The sequence below is a fragment of the Mesoplodon bidens genome (genome assembly GCF_964165515.1).
Source record: "Mesoplodon bidens genome assembly, chromosome: 2".
Taxonomy (NCBI): Eukaryota; Metazoa; Chordata; class Mammalia; order Artiodactyla; family Ziphiidae; genus Mesoplodon; species Mesoplodon bidens.
In genome coordinates, this window is record NC_138177.1 from 23814951 (window position 1) to 23836414 (window position 21464).

The 21464-nt window shown below is 54.8% G+C and overlaps 2 protein-coding genes across 29 annotated transcripts in view; one reads left to right on the forward strand and one right to left on the reverse strand.

The window, feature by feature from the left end:
* COQ8A (coenzyme Q8A) overlaps nucleotides 1-12216 on the forward strand; it is a 49783-nt gene extending 37567 nt beyond the window's left edge. For 8 of the 9 annotated variants that reach the window (XM_081225013.1, XM_081225016.1, XM_081225017.1 and 5 more), the window contains 12 exons: nucleotides 3058-3132; nucleotides 5509-5592; nucleotides 6076-6198; nucleotides 7761-7846; nucleotides 7955-8095; nucleotides 8586-8667; nucleotides 8756-8849; nucleotides 9119-9260; nucleotides 9492-9599; nucleotides 9744-9809; nucleotides 10101-10187; nucleotides 11059-12216. In XM_081225013.1, coding sequence (XP_081081139.1) covers nucleotides 3058-3132; nucleotides 5509-5592; nucleotides 6076-6198; nucleotides 7761-7846; nucleotides 7955-8095; nucleotides 8586-8667; nucleotides 8756-8849; nucleotides 9119-9260; nucleotides 9492-9599; nucleotides 9744-9809; nucleotides 10101-10187; nucleotides 11059-11346 — 1376 coding nt within the window. In that variant the 3' untranslated portion in view covers nucleotides 11347-12216. The remainder of the gene's footprint in view (nucleotides 1-3057; nucleotides 3133-5508; nucleotides 5593-6075; nucleotides 6199-7760; nucleotides 7847-7954; nucleotides 8096-8585; nucleotides 8668-8755; nucleotides 8850-9118; nucleotides 9261-9491; nucleotides 9600-9743; nucleotides 9810-10100; nucleotides 10188-11058) is intronic. The other variant, XM_081225021.1, reaches the window with a different exon arrangement.
* Nucleotides 12217-12684: 468 nt separating this feature from the next.
* The window catches only part of CDC42BPA (CDC42 binding protein kinase alpha), a 323580-nt gene continuing 314800 nt past the window's right edge, over nucleotides 12685-21464 (reverse strand). For 18 of the 20 annotated variants that reach the window (XM_081225002.1, XM_081224995.1, XM_081225006.1 and 15 more), the window contains 2 exons: nucleotides 18516-18673; nucleotides 13721-18081 (listed from right to left, as the gene is read on the reverse strand). In XM_081225002.1, the coding sequence (XP_081081128.1) occupies nucleotides 17950-18081; nucleotides 18516-18673 (290 nt within the window). In that variant the 3' untranslated portion in view covers nucleotides 13721-17949. Of the gene's footprint in view, nucleotides 12765-13254; nucleotides 13327-13720; nucleotides 18082-18515; nucleotides 18674-21464 lie in introns of those variants that run through there. The other 2 variants (XM_081225007.1, XM_081224999.1) reach the window with 2 other exon arrangements.

Consider the following 21464-nt stretch of genomic DNA (forward strand, 5'->3'; position numbering starts at 1 on the left):
TGTCCGCTGCCTTTTCTGGGTGGACTTTCTTGTCTTATCAGATCAGAAGGATTGTTGGATGTGTTGAAAAAGGGAGGCCTCAGAACAGTGCCTGGCACGTGGGTGGTCCTGTGTGAGTGAAGCTGTTTCACCCTCAGATTTGGCCCTTCGCAGAGGGACTTCGGGGAGGAAGGAGCTGGGCCAGGGGCCTGGGCCCCCTCATCAGTCCCGCAGCCTGGGAAGCGGCCCAAAGCGCCCCCACCCCCTTGGGGAGACCCTGCTCCTTGCTGCTCATCACTGCCACCGCGTTTCTTGCCTGCAAAATCTCCATTTGTGAGAGAAATGTCAGGAACTTTCTTGGAAAGGGCTGGCGCCTTCTCACAGGCTAGGGTGGCGGCCAGGCTGCTGACGGTGGCCATGGGCCCACAGAGCTGGTTCTGCGGCTGGTCTCCCCTGGGACATCCGTGCGGGCCGGGCCTGCCTGTGGGTCAGAACATGGACAGGCGTTGTCCTAAGGGCTGGGGGCGCCGAGGTGGAGTGGAAGGCCTCAGGTGACGCCGGAGAGTGAGCAAGCACGGGCTCGGGCTGTCCTCATGAACGCGGGCAGTCCAAGGCAGAGGCGCTGATCTCCCAGGGGCCGCCTGCAGTGCCACCCAGCTCCGGGGGAAGGAAGAGCCTGGCTGGCCTCTGCCCTCCTCTCTCTGCAAGGTTCTGAGAATGCTTCCAGGTCAGCCAGGTTGGGGGTGGCGGGAGGGCCAGCCTGTTCTTGGTTCACTAGCGCAGGAGCTCCTGAGGTCAGGGCTGGTGGGGCTGCAGTGGGGAGCCTGTCCCTTGGCAGCTCCTCGGGCCTGGCCCTGAGGGAACTCGCAAGGGCACAGAGGGAGCCTGCGGCCTGCTTTGCGGAATGTTCCCTCCGTGATTCAGTGTTCAGTGACAGGTCCTTGGCCTCGGAGAGCTTTGGCTCTGCCCAGCAGCCCAGAATGGGCCAGAGAAGAGTTTGGCAGAGCGTGTGAGGGGCCTAGCAGGGGGCCCTGCAGAGAAGGGTGCTTGGCGTCTGCTCTCAGTGGCCAGCCTGGGTAACCTTTGACACGTCTGCCTCTTTGGTAGGCTTGTCTTTGGACTTGATGTAGGCAGAGGAAAATCTAGAGGCGGAGGGACATTGGTGAAGGTCACTGCAGTGTGAAGGTTAGCGTTGCTGTTGCCATTCGTTTGCTGAGTCGGACAGTGTGCTTAGGGGGTGGGGGAGGGGAGGTACCGTTTGACCGGGGACACAGCTCTGTGCCCAGTGTCCTCCGGGGCTGGGTTGGGGTGTCAGAGGGAAACAGGCAATGGCAGCTCCATCCTAGCACACCAGGGTGTCCTTGGGGGCGTTTGCAGATGACCGTGGCTTCTGCTCTGGTCGCCAGAACTTGCCTTATGCTGCCCTTGTGCTGACCCACCAGCAACGTGGGGTGTTGAACACTTGAAACGTGGCTGGTCCAAGCTGAGACATGCTTCGAGGATGAAACGCACATTGGATTTTGAAGACTTAGTACAAAAAAAAATTAAAAAAGTAACATCTCTCTAACAATGTGTATATTGAGTACTTGTTGAATTGATAATATTTTGAATACACTGGGCTAAGTAAACTATATGATCAGAATTCCTTTCACATGCTTCTTTTTGCCTTTTTTAACATAGCCCCTAGAAAATTTAAAATTATATATGTGTCTGGCATTGTATTTTTTTGGCAGCACTGGTCTGGCCCTTTGAATAGGAGAAAGGACAGTAATAGCGAACACCTGAATAGTGTTGCCTTACGCCTAGCCCTACTGGGAGTGCTTCACTCTTATTCAGCTGTTTAATCCTCACACTGACCCATGAGGCAGGAGCTACTGTGACAACTGGCAAAGCAGAGGGTGCACGGTTGTCTAATGGTGGGTAAAATGTACTGCAAAAACATTTTTAAAAATTGGGTTATCCTCTTATGATTTTTAAAATTTATTTTTCATTAAGTAAATTTTTCAGTAAATTCAATAATAATTTTCATAAAAGTGATACATAATCATTGTAGAAAATTTGGAAAATGTAGAAGCATGTGCAGGTTTCCTTGCCCGGTGTGAGACTCCCAGCCCCCCAGGGCTGTGCTCGCCAAGGCCCACTGGTCTCGGGGCATCTTTGGTATCTTCCCTCGGTCTGTGCTGTCCCTCCTGCTGTGGTCAACGTGCTCCTGCAAATGTTCTTCACTCTCTCACCTAGTGTGCTCCTGCCCCGCAAGCCAGCTGGAACTGTATTTAAAGTAGAGGAAATAGGCCCTGAGCCAGGATCCTGGGCTTTCTGTGTGCATTTAGTGGCACCTGCTGGCCTCCTCAGGCCTCTCCTAGACAGTAGGGATCATCCAGTTCCAACCTCTGGACCAATGAGATGTTAATAAACCTTGATTTCAAAGATTGCTGACAGGAGAAGGAGGGCCTGGCACCCCACTGTCCTTAGAGCACCGTCAGTGCCTGTGGGGCCTTCCCCGCAAGTGAGGGCTGTAGCCTGAGCTCCTGGGAGTCCCCATGGCTTTTGCAAAATGTTCCAGTTCCCACCAATGACTGCTTTATATTGCAGTGGTAATGCCTCTCCTTGCGACTTCAGTGAACTGGGTTAGAGAATTCTAGAGTATTGGAGGCTCTTCACACAGACTCTGAAGTGGGCGGCTGCATCCCAAGGGAATGCCCAGTGTTGTCAGGATGTCCTTGGCCTGCAGCCATTCCTGGTCCGCATTCCATCTGTGCTGCGTCCCGGCCAATGCGTTCCTCTATCGTACGTTGTTTTGGGGTGGGGGGGGGCGGTGTTTGTCGCGTGAGGCTGTGGCAAAGGTGATGGAAGCGCTGGTGGAGGAGGCTTTCCCAGTGCGAGCCAACCTTGAGGCAGGTCTTCTCTGAAAACAACAGCTGTGTATCTCCTACCTCTTTATCCCCTCCCTTTTCAAGATGTCTGGAGTGTCAGCGAAGGTCCCCAGGGGAGCGAGGCAGGTGTCTGTGTGGGGCTGCTCCGGGCCTCGTGGGTGGAGGGAGGTGGGCAGCCCCTGAGCCCTCAATCTCCTCCTTGCAGGTCTGGCCGTGGGTCTGGGCTTCGGGGCCCTGGCCGAGGTCGCCAAGAAGAGCCTCCGCCCTGACGACCCCTCAGGTGAGCTGGGCCCTTGATGGGGAGGGGACGGTGGGCCCTGAGAGTTGGGCCTGTCAGCTTCCGAGGCTTGGCCTCCAGGGGCGCCTTTCATCTTGTGTTCCGTGTTCATGGCAGCCCTGGAGTTTGAGGCCTGAAGGCTGTGCTGTTCCTGTCCCGGCCCCCGCTGGCTCACCCAGCCGTCCTGGTTCCTCCGGGCCCGCACACCTTCCCTCTTCTGATAGGAGCCTCCGGCTTGGCCCTGCCTCCGCCCCTGCTCTGCAGAGCCGCTGGGGCCCCAGGTCTGGCCAGGTCAGGTGCCCAGGGCTCCCTGTTTGGCTGTGGTCGAGGGGCGTGGGAGCTGCTGGAACAGACCCCATGGGCCCCCCATTCCTCCACCTCGTGACCTGGGGTGGCCATGACCTCTCCAGCTTCAGACGCTTTGTCCCTGAGGTGAAGATCCTGACTCTGTCCCTGCCTCCCGGGGTCAGCCTGGGGTCAGGTCAGAACGCTCAGTTCCCCCTTGTCTGGGCGGCCAGCTGTGGGTGGTACTCCGTGGAGAACATTCTGCAGACTGGCTGCTCTGAAACCTGGGGTGCTTAGGATGCTCTGATGATGGGTCAGGGGGCAGCTGGAGGCTCCACCCACCTCCTACCTGGTCCCCTCCCCCAGGCTTGTCCAGGTGTTGGGGGGAGGCGGCTAGGCAGGTGCAGGACGCTTTCCCTTCAGCGGGGTCCTGGGGGCTGTTGAGAGCAGCCCTGCTAGAGCCATCTGCTTGGTGGATTTCTCAAAGTTTACTTGAAGTTCTGGGCTGAGTGCCCCCTGCCCCTGGCCCATTCAGGGGACATCAGTTCATTCCGGTACTTGACACCTCCTCCCCCCTTCCCTGGGGACCCTGAGTGATCCCCACTGTCCTGCTGTGCTGTGGTCCCTGAGGCCCTAGCTACAGCCTGGGGGCCCTGAAGGGGGGCCTGCCAGCCACCTGGATGGCCCTGCTTCACCTGCAAGGACCCTCTCCAGGGGATGGGGGCCTCTGCAGAGAAGGCGCTAACCTGTCCTCCAGGCCCCTGAGTATGTGTGTGTCCTTGGAAGGGACGGGAGAACAGAGAGGATTAGGGAGGGTATTTTTAGTGTTGGTGCTGAGACTCTGGGAAGTGAGGAGCCAGCCTTCCCCAGGCACAACCTCTCCCATCGTCCTCCCAAAACTGGCTGCCCTCCGTCCTGCCCCATCCAAGCAGGAAGGAAGCTATACTGGCCCCAAGGTTACAGCTGGTGTCCTTTGTCAGGGAGGTGGTGGCCCTTGGGGGTCAAGGGACCTAGGTGCCACTGGCCCAAGAGCAGGACGTGGGGCTCAGGCCCAGAGGGACGTGCTCTAGCTTCCTGAGCAGGCCTGGGAACCCCTGGGCCTGGAGGGCACTGACCAGCCTGGCCCAGGCCTCCCCAGGGAGCCTCTCCTGAGGGGGGCACGCCCACCACACCCTTGGGCACCCCTGGCTCCCCCTGGGTTGTTTTCAGAACTAGCCTTGCCCAGGCAGGGGCCCAGACTCCAGCCTGTGGAGACTGGCCAGCCATGAGAAGCGGCTGCCTGGAAAGCTCAAGAGGGCCGGGCGCCGTCCCTGGATCTCAGGGGCACTGCTGTCGCCCGGGTCTGCTGTGTCCCTAGGGGAGAAGATCTCCCTCCTCCTGCTGGGGCCATGGCGTCTCTGCCCCGCCCACCTCTCCTCAGGGACACAGGCCCAGGTCCCGGCCCACAGGGCCCAGGGGCTGGGCCGGGCAGAGCGGACATAGAGGGCCGACTGTCCCTGCTGCTGTCCGAGGCGAGGGGTGATCTGGGCACCCTTCTTGGCCTAGACACCCTGGAGTGGCCCTGCCCAGGGGCTACAGCTTTCTTGACCCCCGGCATCTGGGCTTCTTCCTGTGGAGCTCAGATCTCTCCCCTTCCCGGGACCCTGTCCTGCTGTCCGGGACCCTGGGGTGAGCCTAACCCCATGCAGGCCTAACAGCTGCCTCAGGTGTGGGCCTTCAGCCTCACATTCCCCTGCAGCCCACCACCCTGGTATATCAGAGGCCAAGCTGGACACGGCCCCAGACGGAGGGCAGTGGCATGGCGGCCACCTCCTGTGTTCCCCCCTTGGGGACCCAGCTCAGACCCACTCTGAGCGCTGGGCCAGGCCCGTGGTGATGCAGGCTGAGGAAAGTGCCAGGCTCTGTGGGGGGCAGCCCTTGGGGGTTCCTGATCTAACTGGGCTCACAGGACAGAGGGCAGGAAAAGCACCGACTGTCACTGGGTCATCCCCTCCTCATCACCTTGAGTCACCACCCGGCACCCTCCCACCCCCGACTGTGCTGAATGGAGGTTGTCTGCACACCTGAGGTCCCTATGCGTTCTCCCCAGGCCAGCTGGCACCAGCCGGGTGAGGCTGTCCTTGACCCTGAGCTCCCCTCCCTTGAGGACTGCGCTCTCACTGCAGCCAGTGGCCCCAGGTGACTGTGCAGAGAGTCCAGGGGTGCTGGTGACCTTTGTCCAGCACACTGAGGGGCGAGGGACAGTGACTTGGCAGGGGCTGATACGGAGGGAGAGGCCCCGTGGGCGAGCCTGTGTGTGTGTGTTGGGAGGGTGTTGGAGGTGGGCCCGGGGAGACCTGGGTGGCCCCCGAGGGCCTTCCTCGGCATCTGGGAGGTGGGTGTGAAATGTGGGGTTAAAGTTGCATTGCCGGTTTTGTGGACCCCGAGGAGGAAAGACGTTGAGTGAGCCCTTTGTGTCAAGCTCTGTGCTGGGACTTTACTGCATCTCACTTAAAACGTGTTAAACCCTGACGTCTTGTTATTGTCCCTGTCCCTGTTTTTACTGGGAGAACCAGTGGTTTGCCAAGACCCACAACCAGGGGCGGGCGGAGGGGCCTCTGGGGGATCCCAGGCCCAGCAGCCCCGCCTGAGGGAGGCCATGGTGACTTTGCTCCTCTGCAGGGAAGAAGGGCGTGCTGGGTTCCAGCCCCTTCCTGTCAGAGGCCAACGCGGAGCGCATCGTGCGGACGCTCTGCAAGGTGCGCGGGGCGGCGCTCAAGCTGGGCCAGATGCTGAGCATCCAGGGTGAGTGCGGCTGTGCGGGCTGGGGGCGGTGAGGCAGCGTAGGGAGGGGAGCTGGGGGCGAGCAGTGGGGGGCGCCACACTTGGCCCCGATGGGAAGGGATGGGAGGTTTCCTGCCCACGGGCTTCTCTCGCTTGAAGCCTGGCTGTTAAGAAGCCACCTGGGATGTTTAAAAACAGCGTCTGAAATAGGAGCCCACGGTTGTTTTTCTGGCTTCTTTCTGAGTGTTTTGACATGTCCAGAGGTCCTGGCGTCTCAAAAGTTGGGGAGAGTCCGGCTGATGCCCCCCGGTGCCCCGCGTGGTGGTCCGAGGGTGCTGTTGGGGGAGCTCACGGGCCTGCGGTGGCGTGACGCCAGGGCATGGGCTGTGTGGCCCCGAGGAAGGAAGGCTGGGGGAGACGGCAGCGGCTGAGCCGGGGGCTGGCTCATTGCAGCCCCCAGAGCAGAGCTGGGGGTTGGGGGGCCCTCGGGGCTTCTGATGGTGCTTCCCAGGGAGGAGCACGCGAGGGGCTGGTGTCCTGAGTGGGAGCACAGCCAGTCCCCCCACAGGCAGTCAGATGGACTCACTGAACTGGCCAAGTGAGGGACAGGAATAACCACCCAGGCATGTGGGCGCGGGCACTGCCTGTGCCGGTGCGGACTCCGGAGCGGCACGCGCCCCTCGGAAGCCCTTCTGCGCGAGAGCCCCGCCTCTAGGACGGAGAGCCTCAGAGATGCGGTCACGGCTCTGCAGGAGCGGCTTCATCGAAGGATTCTTTCTGGTCTCAAAGAAACAAACTGAAGTCAGCTGCCGTCCGGCTAGTGAGCTGCGTGTTGAAGCTTCTGTGTGCGTTACAGAATATTTCAGAAAGCTTTTCAACGATGTGGCAAGTGCTTGTGAGAAGCGGCTGCAGGAGGGGAGTTGGCCAGAGCGTCTCCAGTCAGCGTGACTGCAGTCAGGGCAAAACGCATAGGAAAGGGTCAAAACGAAAAAAGAGATCAGTAGTTCTCTGTAGGTAGATTATGGGTATTTTAAACATTTAATACACGTTGTTCCCTAAATGTGTTTCTTTTATAATCATAAAAAGCTATGCCTGCTCTTTCTAAGGAATCTACCTCCTCAGGTCCCCGGGTGAGGGTGAGTTCAGAGGCCCTGGCACACGCTGCCCCGCACGCCATCGGCAGGGTTCGGGCTGCACAGACGCATCCAGCGCCCGGCTGGGGAGGGGTGCCGTGGGCCGGGCTGCGGGGGTCTCGGATTTGGTTGTTGCCTGAGGTGGGCCAGGAGTGTGCACGGGTCAGCGTCCCTGCGTCCCCTCTGGAGCCTTGGTCCGCAGTATCAGGGGTCTGTGTGCCAGTGGGGAGACGCTCCGCGGGAGCAGGGAGAACCCGAGGCTGGGCCTGCTGTGTGGCGTCGGGCCTGTGCCTCGTCTTCTCTGAGCCTTGGGTTCAGCATGTGAAGGGCAGAGTGGCACCTCGGCCTCCCCCCGGGAGACCTCGCTGGGCAGGGCTGATCGAGGTGGCCTGTGCGCCCTCCTCCCGTGGGGTCAGCCTTCCGCTCTCTGAATGCTCTGCTGCCTTCCAGACGACGCCTTCATCAACCCCCATCTGGCCAAGATCTTCGAGCGGGTCAGGCAGAGCGCAGACTTCATGCCGCTGAAGCAGATGATGGTGAGGCCGGTGCGGCTCAGGGTCCAGCGCCCTGCGGAAGGGCTGGGGGAGGGCCCCTCAGGGTGTCCCCGGCTGTGCTCACGGCCCCTCCCTGGCCTCTCCCTCCAGAAAACTCTCAACAACGACCTGGGCCCCAGCTGGCGGGACAAGCTGGAGTACTTTGAGGAGCGGCCCTTTGCAGCCGCCTCTATCGGGCAGGTGCACCTGGCCCGCCTGAAGGGCGGCCGCGAGGTGGCCATGAAGATCCAGGTGGGCCCCCGGGGTGTGGGCTCGGTGCCTTCAGCGGCTGCACAGGGCCGAGCTGGGCCCTGCAGTGAGGGGCCTCTGCACCCCACGTCCCCTGTGTGTCCCCGTGCCCAGGGCAGGGCCTGTGTCTCTTCACTTCTGTCCCGGCACCTGGTCAGCGGTGGGTGCCGAGAAGTGTTTGCTAAGTGAGTGACTGTAGGAGGGAGGACAGCCTCCCAGCACGCTTGTTTTGGGGGTGGGCAGGGACTGGGGGCAAGTGACTGTCTGGGGCCTGAGCCGCAGGGATGGGGATGGGGGAAGGAGCGGTCGGCGGTGGAGGACAGGGTCGCGGCGGGCCCGGGGGTCGCGGCAGCCCTGGTGGGTCTTGGCTCTGCCTCGCGGAGGTGCGGGGTCCGGGAGGGACACAGCTGGGCAGCTGGTGGGTGGCTGGGGGGCGGGGGCGCCGCGGGGCCCTGCTGTGTCTGTCTGCCTGACTCCCCTCTGTCCCCCGCAGTACCCCGGCGTGGCCCAGAGCATCAGCAGTGACGTCAACAACCTCATGGCCGTGCTGAACATGAGCAACATGCTTCCAGAAGGTCTGAGGCTGCCGCTGGGCAAGGGCAGGCCTGTGGGCGGGCTCCCGGGGAGCCCCCAGTCCCCCTGACGCCCTCCTCCCTGGCCCAGGCCTGTTCCCTGAGCACCTGATCGACGTGCTGAGGCGAGAGCTGGGCCTCGAGTGTGACTACCAGCGAGAGGCCGCCTGTGCCCGCAGGTTCAGGTGCGGCTCCAGCCTTGGGCCCTTGCCCATTGCTCCCGCTGGGGAGACAGAAGGGGTGGCTTTGGGCAACCCGTTGTGGGCTGAAGGCCCCCTCCCCCATCCCCCGGCTCTGAGGGGCGATGGCTGGGGTTGGGGCCTGAGGCCGGAGCTGTGTCCCGCCCAGCTCGGGGCCTGGGGGGCTCAGCCCTTCGCTGTCCTATGTGTCGCCCCAGCGTGTTGGTTGGGCAGGATCAAGGAGGCCCGGTGTGACCTCCCACCCACCCCTCCAGGGAGCTGCTGAAGGACCACCCCTTCTTCTACGTGCCCGAGATTGTGGATGAGCTCTGCAGCCGCCATGTGCTAACCACGGAGCTGGTGTCCGGCTTCCCCCTGGACCAGGCCGAGGGGCTGAGCCAGGAGATCCGGAATGAGGTGGGTCACAGGGTGGGCCTGGAGCCCCAAGGCCCCCCCGTGGGGCAGAGCGGGCAGGAGGGCTGCTGCGTTTCCCCACCTGGTGGTACACTTGGCCTCAAAGTCAGCTCTGGGCGTGAGGCAGGATGGGGTGGAAGATGGGGAGGGAAATGGGAGTCAGGATTCCCCGGCCCAGATCCAGGGGCCACCGGGCGGCCTGGTGCTGCTGACGAGGACCCACCCGGCCCCCAGATCTGCTACAGCATCCTGGTCCTGTGCCTGAGGGAGCTGTTTGAGTTCCAGTTCATGCAGACAGACCCCAACTGGTCCAACTTCTTTTATGACCCTCAGCAGCACAAGGTGAGTGCCCAGTGGGGCTCCCACAGGGAGCCTGAGCTCTGCTGGAGCAGGGTCCGAGATCTGGGGGTCTCAGCCCCCAGCTACCCTGTCCCCCCAACCCGTGCTCCCCTGGGGCAAACCCTCCCCGGTATCGCCCGTTCCCAGGTGGCTCTTCTGGACTTCGGGGCAACTCGGGAATATGACAGATCCTTCACGGACCGCTACATCCAGGTAGGGGTGGGGGCAGGGCTTGGCCTTGGCCCGTGCTCTCCTGAGGCTCAGGTGGGATGCTTGGGACTCGGGGGCGGGCGGGCGGGCGGGCTTCTGTCCTCATGTCCCTACCTGTCCGCAGCGTTTGGTGCCCGTGGATGAGGCCGCAGCCGCCTCGGGCTCAGGGGAGTAAAGGGGAAAGGTGGGTGGGCCGGCAGCTGGCCTGTGTGGGGAGGGGCAGTGCTGGCTCCCTGGACCCTCAGGAGCTCCCCTCTGTGTGCTGCCCACGGTCCCCTCTGCACCTCCGCCCAGATCATCAGGGCTGCTGCTAACCGGGACAGGGAGACCGTGCTGAAGAAGTCCATCGAGATGAAGTTCCTCACCGGCTACGAGGTCAAGGTGAGCTCCGCGCCCCACCCCCCCCACCACCACTGTGACTCTGGAGACGCACAAGGCCTGCTGAGCCAGACTCAGCCCCTGGCCATGGACTGCTTTTCCCTTGAAATCTGAAGGGAATCTCAGTTTACAAATGCATGAGATCAGAAGCGACACTTGCTCTGGAGGGTCTCCACAGGGCCCCTGGGCCGGCCCCCCCCCAGCCCCTGAGCTGAGGGCCTCAGAATGCCAGGGGACTGGTCAGCAAGCTCTTGTTTTACGCCCCACTCCAGCCCATTTGAGATCCCAGTCACTGGGCTCATCATGTTGGCGCTCGGGGCCCGGTGGGCAGATGGGATGGCAAAGCGCAGCCCTCACTTGCTCAGGCCTCACCGGGGAGAGGGTGAGGGGAGCGCTGGGAGTAATCCTAGCTGCCCTTTACATGAAGGGGCGAGCATCTGTGTTCCTGTCACCCAGAACCCACTCAGAAAGAAGCACTTTCCTCCTGATGACAGTGGGGAAGGGCTGCAGACACACAGGTGGTCTCAGGTCTCCCACCTACGAGGAGTGCAGAGACTCAGGTCAGCTCAGGCCTACAGACTGTTCTTTCTGGAATGACAGGTGTTTTGTAAAAACTTTGAATTCGAGTCCCCGCAGGCATTCGGCCCCAGACCCCGCCACTTCCTTTCTTCTTACAGGGAGCCCAGTTCACACATAAGTGATGTTCTCCTGGCCCCCGTTGGTTTGAGTTTACACCCTGGTTAACGTTCTTCAGTCTGGTTGAAACACTCACCTACCTGGCCCACTCCTCGGGGAGCACTCAGTCTAGGCCCCGTGATGGGAGCCCTGGGCTGGTGAGGGCTCTTTGATCTTACCTCCATTCACCTCCCTCCAGGCCATGGAAGATGCCCACTTGGATGCCATCCTTATCCTGGGGGAGGCCTTTGCCTCGGAGGAGCCCTTTGACTTTGGCACCCAGAGCACCACCATGAAGATCCACAACCTGATCCCCATCATGCTGAAGCACCGGCTTGTCCCGCCGCCCGAGGAGACCTACTCGCTGCACAGGAAGATGGGGGGCTCCTTCCTCATCTGCTCCAAGCTGAAGGCCCGGTTCTCCTGCAAGGCCATGTTCGAGGAGGCCTACAGCAACTACCACAGGAGGCAGGCCGAGCAGCAGTAGCCACGGGCCCGGCCGCTAGGCGGGACCCTCCGTCCTCCTGCCGCTAAAACTAGTAGGAAGCCGGTGGTACCCACGCTCCGTTTAAACTTCACCCAGTGAGAGGGGGCCGCGCTGATGGGGGGCCGCTGCTCAGAGCCCGTGGCCGGCACGTATACACGGTTCTCATCGCTGAGTGGGTGTGGGGTGAGAAGCGTCAGCACGGAAATGCAGCCCCACTGCTGTCTGGCAGAATCTGCTTATTGTTTATTCATCCGCTGAAATGACTCTCGATAAAAAGACGATTTTATTTCCTTTTCCTTTTTGTAACAGGGCTTTTTGCTAATGTGAATGGTAACCAGAAGATGAGAGTTCTCCCTTTGAATCCCTGCCACCAAAAGAAAAACCAAAAACAAAACCGAAAAGCCTTTTTGGATTTTATGGAGTGTGTAATACAAGGTGTGTGTGTGTGTGTGTGTGTGTGTGTTTAGAATGAGGTTTGTGTTTTCTGCCTTGTCCTCTCCGGCTTGGATCTGCACCTGGGAGGAGTGCTGATCTCAGCAGTGCCAACAAACACTACTTCACCAAGCGAGGCCCACCCACACCTGCTCTCTGGCTGGTTCCTAGAGGCTTTTTCGGACAAGCAGAGGTTTCCAGAGAACAGCTGCCTCCTGTGGGGAGGGGCAGGAGCCGCAGAAGCGGGGAGGAAGCCACGTGGTCTCGGGGTGTGTGTGGGCCCTTCTTCCCGCTCCAGCGCCTGGGCCTTTTGTGGAAGATGACGTGCACGTGTCACCTGCTTGGACCCAAGGGGTCGTTTCAGGCTGTTAACCTCTGCACAATTCTTGTAATTGTCTGATTTACTTGTTTCAATTAAAAAAAAATGCTAGCATTGCGGCATTAATTCCTTCACTTGTAAAGGATTCTGAGCTGATGGTGAGGACCCCGAGGTCAGCGTCACACCCTTGCGCGCCTCCAGACGCTTCTGCAAGGTTTGCTCCTGGTCCCAGCGCGAGGCTCTTGGTGCCTGAACTCGGAAGGCTCAGCCCATGTTCCTCGTCGGAGAAAGGGTGCGGGGAGGGGACGGCACAGCTGCCAGGTCCCTGCCGCAGCAGCTTCCCAGGCCCCACCGCGCAGAGGCGGAGAAGCCACAGCTGCACCAGAGGCTGTATGACGCAGTGCTGGCAACCACGGGAAAAGGTGGCCACCAGCCAGCAGGGCGAGGGCCTGGCTTGAGCGGCAGTGACGCCCGGGTCAGGGATCAAGCGCAGCTGAGGCGCACTTTCCTGGGGCAAAAAACTTCACTCCTCGGTCACAGGGGCGTTTTGAACGTTCAGGCGGGGGCCCTTCTAACGGACTGCGAACACCTTGAAAGGTGTGTTAGGTGGTGAAGTAACTCGGAGAGATGGCAGTGGTCCCAGATGGGTCCTCAAGAGTTTCGGGTTCTGAAAGGAAAATTCCTTTCAGTGGTTTGGGATTGACGGGAACAGACACGCTGGACTCCGGGACAGGATGCAGAGGCCGAGGTGGTCGCCATGACAGCCGCTGGGGGGCCCTTGGGGTTTAGCCCTGAGCCCAGCACCACGCGCCCATCTGCTGTCCGAGCTTCTACAGCCCTTTTAAAGAAAGACTGGATGTATTCTAGTTACGCGTTAACTCCTGGGACACTCAAAGTGGGCATTTTTATAGGTGAGGAAACTGAGGCTCAGAGGTTATGGTGAGCTGGCCGGACGTCCATGCTTACACTCTAGTCCAAGCCAAAGGCTAGCAAACTATGGCCCCTGGGCCAAACCACTGCCAGTTCTTGTAAGTGACGTTTTCTCGGTACTGTCCAAGGTGGCGCTCGTGCCTACGTGAAATGGAACAGGGAGGGGTCTCAGGACAATTATTTAGCTGAAGCCAATTTAACATTTCCTTTGTTAAGAAAGGGCTTACCTGCGTCTCCTCAGCTGTGTCATTCTAACTCAAGAGCTGCAGCACAAGTCGTGGGAAGTGTCCGCTGCTTCTCTGCAGGAGGAAGACAGAAGATCAAATGGCCGCCCCGTTTACAGTCAGCGGTGGCACCGGCAGGGAAGTCTGGCTGGGGGCGGGCCCTCAGTGCAGTGGGCTCCCTGCTGGAAACTGCATACAGCAGCACCGCCGCCCACAACGTTTGGCACAGCCTGGCCTTGCACACTGAGCCAATACCAGGGAAGTTTTGACCAGAAGAGGGGAGTTCAAAGCTTCAAGAGAATGGAACACTATGCCACCTGAGCTATGGAAGGAACTAAGAAAGTCCTAGATTAAACTAACCCCACGTCCTGGCAGAAATTGGGGTCAAACGAGACGAAAAGAGTCAGTCACCTTTTCTCCATTCCTCAGACTTTTTAATCAGGGAAAAGAAGACAAAATACTCAATTCGAACAGTTCCCTGTTTTATTGCAATACATCAGAGTCTGGTTAATATTAAGTGATACCAACGTAAAATATCGGCGAGGCGTCTTCTGTTACATTTTGACTGTCCCACCTTAAATATTTCTGTGCAAAAGAATCCACACCATTGTTTGGTAGCAGAGAATCTCATAAAGTTCCCTAAGACAATGAGGGGATAAAACCAAACAAAATGAAATGAGTGATAAGAGGCCAAAGCAGTATCTTTTCCCCTTCCATACACACTTATTTGTCAGCATTATATTCTAAACAAAAAAATGATTACACCCAGGCCATGCAAAACTGTACAATAATATTACAATGAGAAAAAAACCCTAAAAATTTATAAAACAAATGGTATTACACTATCAAATAAAAAGGCAGGTCATTTTGTTTTCATGAAATTTCAAGGTTGACTTGTTTTCATCTATTTCCCCCCATAAATGCAACGGTTTCTGTGTGTAACGGCTGTCCCTGGGAAGGGAGAGGAGTGCCACGAGAGGCCAGCTGGAGCGAGGCCCTCTTACGGAGCAGGACTCTGCAGAGAACACTGGACTTGCATGACGAAGTCATCACAAGGAAAGAGGTTTTAAGATGGGCCCAACGAAATGCCATGTGGCTTATCTAACGAATGCAGGGACTGGGCCACTGAGAGGTGGGGAGCAAGGCGCCCAGTTACTTCCCTGTTTTGCCCAGCGGACCAGGGCAGTGGCGAAGTCTGGCCACTGCCGAGAATGCCCCTCTGTCCAGAGAGTGGATGCTGAGCTTTACAAAGCTCTGTGCAGCTGGGAGACTACAGTGTTCGTGGCCAAAGGCCAGCAAACGACCCTGCTGTACCTGGGGGTTAGGGATGTCCACCCACCCCTACTCTGGCTTTTCTTTAACGATACCTGAGAGTCCATATAAATGCAACTGGTCTTTCACAGAAGTAGATGCAGCCACTGAGTAGCAAAATGACAGGATTCTAACCATATGGAAGGCAGAGAGGCTGAGAGGCAGCTGGGGAATGGCAGATTGTTGCTGTAAACGTAAGAGGAATTTCAGATTCTTCCCTGAAACCTGGGTACAAGAATTGCTTGGAAAACTCAGTAGATGGGCCCTTTTTAATTGTATTTCATAGCCTTAAAACTGTGCTCCCTGGGAAAGAAGATAAATCACTAAGTGTAGGGATGGGTGTGTGCATGTGTGTGTGTACACACATAACTAAAGAAGTGAAATCTGCTTTAGCAATCATTTGACAAGGAGGAAGGCTTTTGTTTTTGGCAAAAAGAAATATATATATATATATATATGCATATATGTAATTTTATACACCCAAAGCACGAGCAGATTAAAGTAGTCAGAATTCAAGAGTAGACAACAAATTGGCTGAACAAAGATAGCACCAAATACCAACACATCTAGACTATGCCAGAAATGCCTCTTCACTTATTTTTACTTTCTACTGAGAAATGAGTTCCTGCTGCCATATACATTCTTTGAATGTCCCGCAGGAAAACAAACAAAGGATAACTTCAGACAACATCACATCTGTTCCATGATCTTTCAATGATCCCTTTCGATGATCATTATGTTTTCTGTTTCTCTAGAACCCATTCCCCATCTTTCCAAATCATTCTCAAGAAGCTTCTGAAGGTAACTGCTTCATATTTAAGAATGGGGATAAGCCCAGTAGAATGATCATTATCTTGGGAAAATACCTCCCAAACTACTACCCTTGGCAGTGTTTCTCCCCCAAAGTTCTACTATTGGAAGCTAATCATACTTGGGACTGCTCTCTCACTACTGGTAAGACCATTTCAGATTACTGGAGTATAATCCACTGGGTTAATGTTACACCTCCCAGTGAACCCAGCAGCCAAGACAAGCCCTTCTCTTATCTGCCCTGTTGGGGGGCTGCAGGGTATGACTCATGGTAGTGGAGCCCAGACTTCAGGTATGGTTATATTTTGATCCTAAAAGCATCTTTTAAAAAATAAGCACCTACAGGCAGCAGAAACTTAGTTGTCAAAGCTATAAACTAATGGCTTAGTGTGGAGTCCTGTGAATCTCAGCCTGATCTGCCGCCTCAGGGGAGAAAAGGGAGGCAGGAAGACGCGAGGGGAAAGGAAAGCAGGGGGAGGGAGGGCTGGCCGGTTCCCTCCTCTCCCGAGAAGTATCAAGCTTAGGGAGCTAGCCAGACTCAAGGTCTGACTCTTGCTATCTGAATGCACAGAAGTATTTTTACATGACACTTTCCCAAAAGCAAAGGATTTAGAAGGTTAGAATTGTGCAGTAATTTATGCCCATCCAAAGTAAAACACAGTCAAATCTGAGCAAGCACCAAGTTCAAATGTCAAAACTGTTATTATTTTAAAATTCTCTGTTGTAACATTTTATAATATAATCCCCAAACAGGATCCTTTCTTCCCTCACTGAACCTCAGTAACCTGTCCCAGAGAGTGGCATCAGTGGAAACAGTATAGCTCCTTGTGGCTTGAGGTGGGAAGGCCGGCACAGCTGCTGCTGAGGAGAAAGATGTGAAATCGGGGCCAGGGGTGCAATGACAGTGCTCAAACACTGCAATTCAGACAAGCAACTGCAGGAAAATTCTTCCATTTTAGCTGAATTTTAAAGAAGAGAGCAGAAAATCTGTTTCTATTTCTCAGAGAAATTTAGATTAAAAAGTGAAAGAGGCAGATTCTCTTTACTTCCATGAATTATTTTTATTTCTATCTCTTTCTCTACTCATGTGCTTAACCGGTGAAATGACTCTGGAGACATAAAGTCCTGGTCCTGCATCTCATTTCCTTGTGGTAATTAAAACAGCGGGAATCCAAATGGAAATGTGACTAACAACCCAATACAGCAACTGAGGGAGGAAAAGCTTAAGCAGTCAAGATGGCCATGCTGGGCTGACTTCCTGACCGCGCCTGGGCTGAGCACGTCCATTTCCCACTGGGTGCGGGAAACAGTATTTGGTTAAGGCTGGTCAAGTCCTTGCGTTTGAGGTTTTACATTATTTGGTAACTAAACCCCCTTTCCCAGGCTTATCTGAGGAAGCTCACACCCCCCTCAAAACAGACCCCTCCCTGAGAAGCTGGCTCAGCTGGGGGCCAGACGCCTCGCTGCCACTCAGGGAGTAAGGGGATTAGCCAAGGAGAAAAAGCACTTTTACGAACCCTCTTATGGACCTTCAGAAACTACGACATTCCTTGTGTCCTTTCAGGTGGGAGGGATCCAGAAGGTGACAAAACTGCATTTCTACAGTCGTCAGCAGAAGATACCAAAATATAGTAATAAATGAGAAGTGTGGTTCAAATTCTACTGCTAGAAAAAGAAATGTCTTGGATACAAGTAAATATGCCTTTTAATGATGCTGCTGAAGAGGCTTCAAATGTTAAAAGTCTGGTTTCCAGGTCACACTCCAAACCGATGAAACCAATGCCTTGGAACATTCCCTAAAGCTCCCAGATGACTGCGACCAGTGTGAGGAATGGCGTGAAGGGGAATTCTCACTCCTCTCACTCTCCTTCTGTAAACGTCAGCTGGAGGCCTTTCTACCCTTTAATTACTTAGGTGGAAAACAGACAAGAAACAACACATTTCTTTAAATTAAATGATCTCTGTCTCATATATGCATCCATCTTTTGTTGAATACAAGATGCTTCTTTTTATTATATACAGTCAGTATTTAACCTCTACATTTGTGTATTTAGTTAAACTCTATTTTGTAGTAAAATATGCATCATTTTAGTGAACAGGGACTTACTGGCAACGATCAGGTCGACATTCACTGTGGTGCTGAAGGGGCATGGCGTGCCCGGGGCCCACTGGCGAGCCCCACGTGCTGTCTCAGGGCTACAACAAGACTCTACTGTGAAAACAATGGCTGTCTAATCTTATTCTTATCGCTTACATTTGTGTAATCTGCCTACTTAAGCTACCTTTCAGGGGAGGGGTGAAATATTCTGGAAAGCAACGCGAAGTGTATGAAATGAAATCGGTATTACTCTGAGCTGCTCAATGAAAGTCTGCCTTTACGGCTGTTGCTGTTCAGTTGAGGGGGGCGTGGATGCGAGTCCTAGAGGCAGAATTCCTGAGTCCCTGCCTGCTACTGCTGCGGCCCTGGCGCTTCCAGGCAGGGGTGGGGGGAGATGACAGTGAGAGCACAGGGTGAGTGAGGGGAGGGGAGCCCAGAGCGGCCGCTGCTCCGGCGTCTGGTCTGAGAGCAGAGGCCACTCATGGGTCCCAGCTCCCGCGGTCGGTGCTCTCCAGGGAGAGGCTCTTGGTCTTCCGGGGCGACACCGGGCTGGGAGGGCTGCTCAGGTTGGAACTGTTGGAAGCCGTGGAATGCCTCGGAGAATCAGAGTCCTGTGAGGCCCAGAGGAAGACGTCAGGGAGCAGCAGAGGGGCGGGAGGGGCTCAGGCCACCACGGGTCCCCTCCAGCCACCCTGGCCAATGAACTGACGTGACTTTTCTCCTGTCGGTAGAAAGCCCCTTTTCTGAGCTGAGTAAGAGGCACAGAAGATAACAAACGCTCATAGGCCCTTCTGCAGGTCTTTAGAAATGTAGGCCATTTTCATACAAAAGCTATTAGAAGTCTGAACACCTCCAGGGAAACTGCAGTGTGCAACCCAAGTGACTGGCTCCGCCACCCTCGCTGCAGTGAGTGGCTGATCCCTGTGGCAGCAGAGGCCAGGCTCAAGGCGCTGGACCGGCTTTGGGAAATGCACTCGCCTTTTCTCGTTCAGGACTTCTCCAAACCCCTGTCCCCAGACAGAGGTGCTGCCCACGTGGTACTCACCTCTGCGTCGTAGTCCCTCGCCGGGGCGTCACTTCCTTGGTCCAGGCCTCCCGAGGACAGCGAGCCCTCTGACGGGGAGGGCATGGGTTGCCGCTTTGCACTGTAGCTTCCTCCAGAAAATTCTCTCTTTAATGCACTGCCATTCTGTGCGGATGACCCTACAGCACATCGTTCAGGTGAAACTTTATACTTGCAGAAGGGGACGATCCTCTAGAAAGTGCACAGACTGCTGAGGTGACGAGCCATCCTTCCCGCTGCCCTGGGGTCATCCTCCTGCTTACAGCCCTTCACTGATGGACAGTGGGTCCAGCTGCGTTACCCTGACACCCAAGCCCACCTCAGAGCCCAGCCGCCAGGGCTGCTGGCCTCTGCTCTCACTGGCCGTGCCCAGGCTGCTCTGCTTGCTAGACAATTCCACAGAATCAGTCCTTCCAGTCTCCACCCACGTGCTACTTGCCTTAGTGAGTTTTCTTTCCTACTCCCTGGAGCACCTACAGCACTTGCACTTCTTATCACCTCTTTCAGAGCATTTGGATCTTATGTTGTAATTATGTGCCTTGCCATTCTTTTAATAGAAGGACGGTCTTTGCCTCTGCAGGACCAGTCGGTGCAAGACTGGGTATGCAGCAGGTGCTCAAAACACACGTGCTAAACGATGAAGCAGAACAGAACAGTTCCCAAAGGGAAGACCATGCCACCTGATGATGCATAACTGTCACTTGTAGAGAATTTTCATAAAAAACACAAAGGAACAAAAGAGAAGCATTTTCATTCCACAGGGCAAAAAGCCTGAGATACAAAAATGAGGTGAGTTTCTTTAAAATCACACTCTATTTTGATTTTAGAGTTGGGGTACATCAAAGGAGGACTGGCACCATTCAGAGGAAGAAAAAGGATGACCAAAAAAATCTTAGAAATATTGGGGTATTGTACCTGTTTAAAACTCTTAGCATTCCCTACTATTCTTTAGTTTTTACTGAAAAATGTTTTAATCTTGCTGAGCTGCACTATTAAGATCACTGGTCAAAAAAGACTGTGAGACTGCGTTGAGGTTTTAGCACAACTACGAGGTACAGACTGTGAAGCCTGCCTGCTGAAGCCCTGTCCTTGGTGATCTCCCACAGCTTCCTTCTAGTTTCGGTTTGTTTCCTGAGCCCCTCAGCTGTGTCACCATAATTTACTTATTGCAGAGGTTATCAACACTGGTTGTATGCTGCATATTATATTATGGAGCTTTAAAAATACCAGTGCCTGGGCCCCATCCCAGACCAATAATAATAGAATTTCTGACTTAACTTTTAAAAGCCCTTCTGATGATTCTAGAATGCATCTCAGGCTGAAAACCACTGATTTAATCTTACTTCCAACACTCCATCCAGTTTCTAAGCCGTCTGTCACCAGACATATACTGATTTTCATTTGTGGATGTGTTTCTTTGGCTATGTAATCTTTACTTTTTTGCTGTGGATCTTATGTCTCCTTAGATTACAACCTAATTGAAGGCATAAATCACTTTTTATGATTTCTCTTTGAATTCCATGCCTAGTTTAGTGCTCAATTTAACAAAAGCTATAATGTAAGTTACTATTTTTAAAATTTTGTCGCTCTGAATAAAAAACCCAAAGTGCCAGAGAGTTCTGCTGCTCTGCTTACTAACCTGTGTGACCTTAAGCGAGTTATTTTATCTAAGTCTCAGTTTTCTTCATTTGTAAATAAGAAAATAAATTCTACCTTATGGGATTTTTGTGGGAACTGAGCACTCAATACACGGAGAATGAAACGTTAAGACGGAAGGTGTGTGAGGGGGCTGGCTGCCCAGAGCTTAGTACGCACTTACTGGGCTCTTTTCCTCCGTCCTAGTGATCGTTTATAGAATAGAGAACTTAATCCACCTCTGTGATTTACTTTTTCTTTTCTTTTTTTTTTTTTTTTTAACTTTGGGAATGTTCCTTTCAGAGGAAAATTACACTCAACCACCCTAAGCTTAAAAAATTGAGATGGGCTGTTTTGACTGAACAGCAAAGGGGGACAATCTGAAAACTGTGGTCCCAACTCAGGCAGGGTCTCTTCCAAAGAGTTCTAGATGGTGATTCAGGGGATTGGGCCCCAGATCTCTTGGGGTGACGGTGTCTGACTCTACATGACCTCTAGGAGAGTCTGCAGGCTCCCCAGTGAGCCTGTCACTGACAGGAGCGGGTAGAGTCACAGTGGAAAGCTCTGTGTTCATTTGACTTCAGTCAGGAAGCCATCGCAAGTCTGGCCCTGGAAGAGCCTGTGCTTCTGGTTCTGGAGGTTGACAACATGGAACCCCGTTTCTTCTTGTGTCTCTCTTGGCAGGCTGTCCTTCTGGAAAGTCTTTACGTGAGCTGGGCTACTCTTGAAGCCAGCACTCTGAATAGCAGATGCCCCTTGGAATTCCTGGGCTGGTCTTCCTCTTAACCTCTATACAAACAGCTTGGTACCAAGAATCTCAAGAAGGCCACGCCTGATTATTGCATTAAAGGTCTTGACAGGGATTTGGAGCTGGCTCCAGTCTGTAGCTTGCGTATTGTCAACAATGACAGTGGACCCTCACTTCAGCGCTCCTAAGGAGATGGCCACTCAGCCCTTTGAATCTCTGTATTACAGGTCCTATCCTTACCTGCAATTCCATAAATCTGAAAGCCCTGAAAACCAAAACTTTTTTTGTAAGTTTGATGTAAATTCATGTGGTGGCAGACTTAATCTGAACTGACTGGAGGCTGATTACAGACTTCACTTAAAAAAGAGTACATTTATTTATATATTCATAGTGTGACTAGTCATAAATTTTGCTGTATAAATATTAAGTTTGTAGGTGCTGTCTTAGATCTTGCTGGCAATGTAATATAATATATGGTAGAGTCCCTTCTAAAAAAAAAAAAATCTGAATTCTGAAAACAGGTATCTGGCCCCAAGGGTTTTGGGTAA